The sequence below is a fragment of the Pteropus medius genome, unplaced genomic scaffold (assembly GCF_902729225.1).
Source record: "Pteropus medius unplaced genomic scaffold, Ma_sr-lr_union100, whole genome shotgun sequence".
NCBI lineage: Eukaryota > Metazoa > Chordata > Mammalia > Chiroptera > Pteropodidae > Pteropus > Pteropus medius.
Genome location: NW_024354503.1, coordinates 16,787,324 through 16,795,690, shown reverse-complemented (window position 1 = coordinate 16,795,690; position 8,367 = coordinate 16,787,324). Strand labels below are relative to the sequence as shown.

Genomic DNA, 8,367 nt, shown 5'->3' with positions numbered 1-8,367 from the left:
CATTTCTGATGGTGTTGCTTGATATATTTTATGACCATAAATTTAGATACACGTATGTTTATAACAGTTCTATTTTCTTATTCAAGTGTGTCTTTTATCAATATTTATTATATATATCTTTGTCTCATAATATTTTTTACCTTAAATTCTATTATTTTGTTCAATATTAAGATTGCTACTACAGTTTATTTTGTTTCACATTGGCCAGGTATATTTTTTTAGCTTTTCATTTTTAACCTTTTAAAATCTTTTTTTTAAGTGTATCTTTTGTAGACAATTTTTAAAAACCCAAACTGAGAGTCTCTATTCTTATGAGTTTAACCCACTTAAATTTTTTGGAACTGCTTTTTATATTAGGATTTATTATCGCCTTCTTATTTCACTTTTTCCATTTATTGTAATTTTCTAAAAATTATTTTCTTACTTCCCTTTGGATAGACCTATATTTTGCCGGTTTAAAGGGTACACATTGTGTTTACTTAACTGAAAACTTATATTTATATTGATTTACTTGAGTTGCTGCCTTAAACTTATTGCTATATGCATGTTGCCTCTCATGAGACTAGGACGTAACCATCCTCATGTCCTTCTGATCTCTTCTCCTCGCTCCTTGTTGATGTTGCCTAGAATGTTACTTTTCAATTGTCATGGATATATTTTCTCTATTTCTTCATTTTGGTTCTAGCTGCCTTTTTTTAAGACAAAAATAGACTTTACCAAGGTGCTCGTTCACACCTACTTCCTCACCTCTTGTAGCATCTCCTGGATTTGTTTTTCATCTTAATCGAGTACTTCCTCTAAGAGCATTTTCCGTGGGGCTCTTTGTATGAGTCAAAACTTCTAGGCCTTAGAAGTCCCAAAGTATTATGTGCTCTCATTTGAATGATAGTGTGGCTGGATATAAAATTTTAGGTACAAATTTCTTTAAGAGTTTAAAAATATTACTCAGTTATCTTCTTGCATCCAGTGTTCCTCTTAAGAAGTCTGATGTGAATCTAATTCTTGTTCTTTTGTAGGTAATTTGAAAGTCTTTAAAATTTTTTCTTTGTCTTTGAAGTCTTTACATTTCACATAATGGGGCCAGGGCTGTATGTGTGTGTGTGTGTGTGTGTGTGTGTGTGTGTGTGTGTGTGTGTGTGTTTCCTATTTTGTCTGAGATCTTTCCTTTTTCTATACTTCTCAGAGATTTATATTCTTCAAATAGTTTTTCCTTTCTATCTTTTCTCTCACAGGGCTTCTTAACAACCATATATCAGTGCATCTACTTTTTCATGTCTCTTCACTTCTCTCTGATTTTCAAATTTCCTGACCTTTTCTAGGAACTATTTGGGAGAATTCCTCAACTTTTCATCCAGCTTACTCTCCAGCTACATCTGTAATTTATTTATCACATACATTGTGGTCATTATTTCAACTATAATGTCTTTTACAACCAATATTACCATTTAGCAGTTTGAATGGTTCCTACTCTCAGTTCACATAGTCTATGTCTTCCCTTACCTCTTTAGCTATACTGATCACACTTACTTAGAATTATTGTACTGTCAGTTCCCATAGTTCTGCTCCAAATGGTTTCTATTGTTTGGTGAGTTATCATTCTTTTAAGGTAGTAGTTCTCCTGAGATGCAAAGTTGTTTTGGCTTGTGAATTCAGAATTCTCAGGAGTTATCATACACCCAGTCTGGTCATAAGTAATGGTGGGGAAAAATAAAACCAGAAAACTAAATCCTTCTATCTAGTGAGTTTTAAAAGTGGGAGGGATAAGCCCCAGAGCACAAGGGTACCCCCTTCTGTACCCACATTGTTGTCCTTCTCATCCTCTGGTCAGAGTTTCAACTTTAAACTCTTTAGGAAATACTCCTTCTTTTGTAATTCACCTGCCTTGGAGTGTGAAGAAGGAAGGGGTTAGGGAGCAAATACCCATGGGCAGCTCGCCATCTATTTTCATCAATACTCCACTGCTTTTTCTGTGCCTCAAGATCCCCTAGAGCACTTGTAAGCTAGGCTGTTGCAGCCTTTTCTGTGGCGAAGGGGAGGCCACGACAGTCTTAAGGCCCATGACTACAAGAGTCAAGAACAGAATTAAAAGCCTCCTCTTTCCTGTTTTTTGCTATGTCTTCAGCCACCATCTGCCCCAGGCTATGGTCACTCTCTTCATACCCCCCATTCAACACACACCAACACAGCCTCCAGCTCTCATGTCATTTTGGTTCCATTTGAGCTCATTCCAGAAATCCAATCTAACTGTCTTTTCTATAGTTCCCGTATTATCCTCCTCATTCCTCTCACTCCAACTTCGTGTCTGAGCTCCAGATGCTCCTCTGCAGCACCCCATGCTTCAACCATCTTGGAAAAATCCTTGTGTTTTCTTTTCATGACTCTGGCCATCCCTTCCCAGGATCCCCTCTTCTGGTAACACCCCAGACGTACCTGCGCTCAGAGCCATTGAAGGAAGGTGAGCCAGAGGTCCCCTCTGGCGAAGTGATCAGAACCGAGGAGAACACAAAGAAAACAATGGCTGCTCAGGAGACTAGCCTATAGAATAGGATTGGCCCAAAAAAACTTTGTAAGGAAGTAAGAGGGGACAGAGTCGGCTCCTTAAGGCCTCTCAGGCCAGGGGTACCTGGGGCCTGGGATCTTTACAACAAACTGGAGACCAGGCTGGCACTGGGCCCAAAGGTAGGAGAGTTTCTCCCTGCGCTGGTGAGAAGCAAGGGGCATGGCTAAGACATGCAGGTCCAGGGTCTTCCAGGACAGGCTTGCCTCCTGGGACACCCAGCCTATTCATGACTATCTTTGTGATCAGATCAGATGGTGCACATTTTTCTCCCTAGGTCTTAAGCTTAGCAAGTCCTGAATGTAGCTTTCTACTAGCCCAGGCTCCAGGGGTTCTGACCCCAAAGGCAAGCCTCCCTGGTCACTCCTTCCCTGAATCTGAGGTTATCCAGACTGCCTTGCCACCTTTCTTCCTTCCTCACACTGAGACCCCAGACCCACCTGTACCTTCTAGGAGCCATGTGGGGGTCCACATAGGAGAAGTGGCCAAGGCTAAAGAGAAAAGAAAGTAAACAATGACTCCAGAATCTGGAAGACAGAATAAGGTCTGATCCCAAAGCTGTGAAAGGAAGTAGGGGACCCAGATACAGTCCCTCAAGGCCCTTTAAGCCAGATGTGACCTGTGCCTAAGGTCTGCATATCAGAGTTGTTGGTGTGTGTATATAAGAAAAAGAGTCAGTAAGAGACTCCAAGTTCCTGTCTAGTGGGCCCTGGGCATCTTTTCCCACTAGGTGGGGCCAGGACTGACAGAGTCAGAAGTGAAAGCCCTTCTCTGGAGATGGGCCCTCACTCCATCCGGACTAGAGCAGAAGACCTGGGGGGATCTGGAGCATGGAGGGACACAAAGTGGGTGAGCGATGTTTCTTCCGAGCCCTGGGAGAGAGGGATTGCATTTCCTCGGGAAAGGAGCTCACCTAGGGACACCACCAGGCCGATGTTTCTGAGAATAGTGACCAAGTTGCTGGAAGAGTTGCAGCTTCCACACCAGTAAGGCCCTGAGTCCTCCTCCCTCAGCTGAGTAATGGTGATGATGAAGAAGCCAACATCTGGTGCATCCCAGATCTTGAGTCAAGAGTCCTAAGCTGCCATTGGGGCCTGGAGCTGGTGACTAATCTGGTACAGTCATTTGGAGATGTCTGCAGACACCAGGTTTTCTTCTTGCAGGGCACTCTCTTGGGACGGTACTGGCGTTGCACGGAGAGTGTCTGCCAGGCCACTTCATGAAGTTTCTCAGGTGCAACTATCTTTCCCCAGGAACCTGGATAACATGCCTTCCGGTCAGGTGGACCCAGCCACTCCTGTCAGGGCTGAGAGGTAAGGGGAACAACTTCTGATGCCTACACCCAGAGCATGGTCCCCAAAGCTAGCCCTCTGGTCACAGAGCCACCCTGCTCCCTGCTCCACCTCTCTCCTTCGCCCTCTGCATCTCACCTAATTCCAGGAGGACCAGTAGGATAGGTAGCAGGAGCAGGCATGGGGCTCCCCAGATCATGCCAGCCCCAACCTGTTTCTGACGATGGAGGAAAGAAGGAAAGGAGAGGTTTCTGGGGAGAGGGAACCAGAAGCTGGGTCTGATTCAGCCCCAGTTTCCTAACATCTCTGAACTGGAAGAACTAAGAAAGGTCAGCACCTTGATTGGGGATGTGGGCAGCCTGAAAGGTGGACCCTGTGGGCAGAGTGGAGGGAGTGGTAGTCAGGCCTAAGTTTAGGCCTGCAGACCTCAGCCCCGCCTCAACTGCTCCCCTTTGCCCAACTTCTCCCATCTCCATTGCTCCAAACCTTCCACCCATCACACTCCTCTATCGTTGCTGGGGTAACCTCTGAGAATGCCCAAGAAGAAACCGCGGTGCAGTAATAGGCTGTTCCTCTTTGCTTTTTTGCTGTACACTGCCTATGAGAGGTTGGGGGTCCTTTGGTGGCCTGACCAGAGTTCTGAGCCCCTCTGGTCCCCAGGGCAAGACAGGGACCCCACTCCCAGGCTTGGTGGGTCAATGACGTGTTTTCACCTTAGGAGGTTTGTGGGGGCTACAGAGTTTCAATTCCAGGAACTATAAGGAAAGATGGGGGCCAGGATAAGTGGAAAGAAAGAGAATACTGAGTGGGGATTATCAGGGAGGAGGCCAAAAGAGAGTGGATTAGTTGAGGCGGAGAGGGGGTGAGCAGCATCATGTCCATATCTTCAGTTCCTACTCTTCCTACTCCCTAATAGTGCTCAATCAGTGTTGGTTAAAGGAACTCATAAGTGAATGAAAAAATGAAAAAACCTTTTGGTTTTAATAATGCATGTGTAAAAATGTGTGGAGGACAAAAATGGCCAAAGATGGAACAACTCAAGCAACAAAATAAAGTTGTGTTGAATTATAACTCAAAGTATAAAATAAATACCCCTGAGTTCATATTCATATAAATAAATGATTGAGTAAATAAGCAAGTGGGGAGAATAGACAAATCTCTCATGCAGAAGAATTCCAGATAATTTATGAAGACACTCTGCCCTCAAGTGGGAGAAGCATAGCTCCCACTTCTTAAGGGTTATCCACAGCGACTTCCTTCAAAAAATGCAATATGGAAAGGAGGAGGAGAGTAACTTTACAGTGGACAAACTTGGCAAACACCAGCTCAGCCTGGGGATTGAGGTTGAGATCAACAGTGATTATCATGAGGGTAGTATGTATCCTTGCTTTCATGTGATGAGTATGTCACTTTGCCTTCATGGTCTTCTTCCCTAAAACTCCTAAACTCATAAGAAAAAATGTCAAGCAACTCTCAATGAAGGACAATACAAAATACCTGAGCAGTGTTCCTCAAAACTGTCCAAGTCTTTAAAAAAAAGTAAGAAAGAAAGAAAGAAAGAAAGAAAGAAAGAAAGAAAGAAAGAAAGAAAGAAAGAAAGAAAGAAAGAAAAAGAAAGAAAGAAAGAAAGAAAGAAAGAAAGAAAGAAAGAAAGAAAGAAAGAAAGAAAGAAAGAAAGAAAGAAAGAAAGAAAGAAAGAAATAAATTCTGAGAAACCGTTATAGCTAAGAGGACCCTAAGAAGACATGATGACCAAATGTAATCAAGTATCCTGGATAGGATCCTGAAACAAAAATAAAAGGATATTAGATAAAAGCTAAGGAAATCTGAATAAGGTATAGACTTTATTCAAAATAATATATCTTTATTGATTGATTAATTGTAACAAATATACAGTAATAACGTAAGATATTACTAATAGAATAAACTGGGTATTTGGGAACTCTGTAATATCCTCACACCTTTTCTGAAATCTAAAACTATTCTAAAATTTATAAATGTAGACTTCATTTAAAAATATAGAGAGACTATTGTATAAAACCTATTTATTAATACTCGCTAACAAAGAAAATATACACTTTTTAAACTTTGATTAGGCATAAAGAATACACATTGTAGCAATTTAATTGATCAATTTATCTAAGGTCTACTGCTGCACTGCACACTGACTGCGTGTGTATCCCACTGGGTGTTGAATTCACATCACTGGTTTTCCCAGTAGCTTGTAACCTAGCTCTCCTTAGGCACATTCAGTCTTCAGAGAGTGCTGTTCAGATAGTGATTTTTCACCTCCTTAAAATGAGTGGACACTTTGGTCTGCTGAAGACCTCACATGTCCCTAGACCTCCCTGCCCTGGTCCTGCTGTGGAACTGGGCCCCGGGGGACCCAGAGAGAAGGGTGAACACAGGAAAGAGAAGGTGGGAAGGTGGAGTTTCTGAAGCAAATAACCAGAAGGCCTGGAGTCCAAGCTTTCACCAGGCATCAGGAGGGACCTCAGATAAGAGGGGATGAAAGGGAGAGGGGTCTACAGCTACTTCCTGTTTGTGGCCAAATGTCCTCACCATGAAGTTCACCTGAGTGCTCAGCTACCCTGCCTTAACTGGACCTCTTGGCTTGGTTAGATGCTCCAGCCTGCATTAAGGCCCCATAATCTGTGCCCACCACTGTCTCTGGCCCCCAGTGTGTCTAGTCCCCTCACAGTCCACTCCTGACTGCCATGTTGGTCCTGCTTCAGACTGTGCTGGAGCTTGTCCCGTTCCCCAGCTGCTGCAGTGCCTCCAGGGGCTGCTCCCCAACTAGCCTCTCTGTGAGGGACCACAAGGGGGCCCTCTTGCAAGAAGCTGGTACAGAGGACTCGAGCCTGTAACTACCACCCCAGCTCCTGTTATGAGCACATGGCATCTGGCCCTGATCCTGGACTGTTTTTATCATTACCTGTTGTGGACACTTTTTGTTCCAGACCATGAGTGCCCTGAGGGCCAAGCCAACTTCTCTCATTTCTGTGTGAGCCGTGACTTGTTCGACCTTACGTCAGTCATTGTCTGTGCATGGTCCTTGATCTGATGGCGTGGGTGTCAGAGTGCATCTCCAGCCTCTTGTGTTTTTTCCTTGTGGACACTGAGCTTCACAGTAGGCCAGCAGCTTGCCCAGGGTTTCGCAGAGATTTCAGAACTGAGCTGGGCATTTGAACCTTGTTCTCAACATATACTCAATGCTTTGCACCCTGTTGAGAAGCCCCCATCTACCCCAGCTTCCTCAGTGTGTCCCCATCATCCATGCAGTGGGCCACACTTAGACTTGTAGGCCCAAGGACAAGGCGGTAGCAACGGAGGAGACTCCAGATAAAGGGCAAAAGGACTGGGGCACCAAAATAATACGAGACCTTTCTTTGAGAAGGGAAAATAAAAAGTCATAAGTATGATTCTCTCTTTAAGAGGAATATCTATTTTAATTAAACGGAAATTATAAATCAAATGACCCAGGCGTTAAAGTACCATGTACTATAGAAAGTTATCATCTGTATTAATAAGAAGCTCAATTTATAACAAGGAACTGAAGACCTTGTTAACTGACCAGTTACGTTGAAACGAAAATCTAAAAAACACCACCGTTAGAATTTCCTGAGTTATGGAAATGTCCCATATTTTCCTGCCCAACGTAGTAAGTAGCCACTAGCCACGTGCAGTTGTGGAGCACCTGACATGTGACAAGTGTGACAGAGGAACTGAATTTTCATTTTCTATTTAATTTTAACATAAATGTATATAGCAACATGTGGTTAGTGGCTAGAGTATTAGATAACACAGCTCTAGATGACCAAGGTGAACTTTAACAATAGCCTGCCCCTCTCCCAGGGGGCAGATTTCTTTGTTGTGTCTTATTTGTGAATGTCAAAACTGTAAAGCTAATAAAAGATAATATGTGAGAATGTCTTTGTACATTGCCTAAAATACAATATTCAAAAGATGATTGTGCTTTAGATTGGGAAGGACATCTTAAATGAGATCCCAAAACATGAGTCATGAGGGGAAAATAGTTGGGTTTACATTGTCAAACACTGGCTTCACCACACAACCTGTGCATAAGAGAAAGCTAAGTTTATGGTTTATAGTGGTCAGGGAGAACACCAATTATGCAGAGCTGTGGGAGAGTCTTGGAGGAAGGCAATGTCGAAATTTATTAAGAGGTTTACTTTAAGGCAGGTGTTTCAAGGAGCAGCTGGATTGTGACTGGGGAAAGATCGCGACATACTAATCCAGGATTGGTTGAAACAGCAAAATGAGGATTTTGAAGCAAGGATTCAAGAATCTTAGTGTGCAAACTATCTCTTGATGCTTTCTATTGAAGAGTTGATGGGTCTTTCAGGGAGTTTTTATAATGAACAATTAAACCACATGCCTGGACAAGTAAACTCACAGAAAAGTAAATACGGAATGGAAAAGCCATGTTAATATAGACAGTAAGATGTGATTTCAGTTCTCATGGTCAAGACAGAATGTGGTTACAGATGGTTTCAG

General features: G+C 42.9%; 1 protein-coding gene across 1 annotated transcript; it reads right to left on the bottom strand.

Annotated features, from left to right (window-relative positions):
* Window positions 1-1,974: 1,974 nt before the first annotated feature.
* Window positions 1,975-5,216, bottom strand: TREML4 (triggering receptor expressed on myeloid cells like 4). The gene is given in 6 exon segments (XM_039854840.1): window positions 1,975-2,020; window positions 2,431-2,518; window positions 3,471-3,647; window positions 3,650-3,814; window positions 4,187-4,222; window positions 5,150-5,216. Coding segments are annotated over 6 exon segments (579 nt in total).
* Between the last annotated feature and the right edge of the window lie 3,151 nt (window positions 5,217-8,367).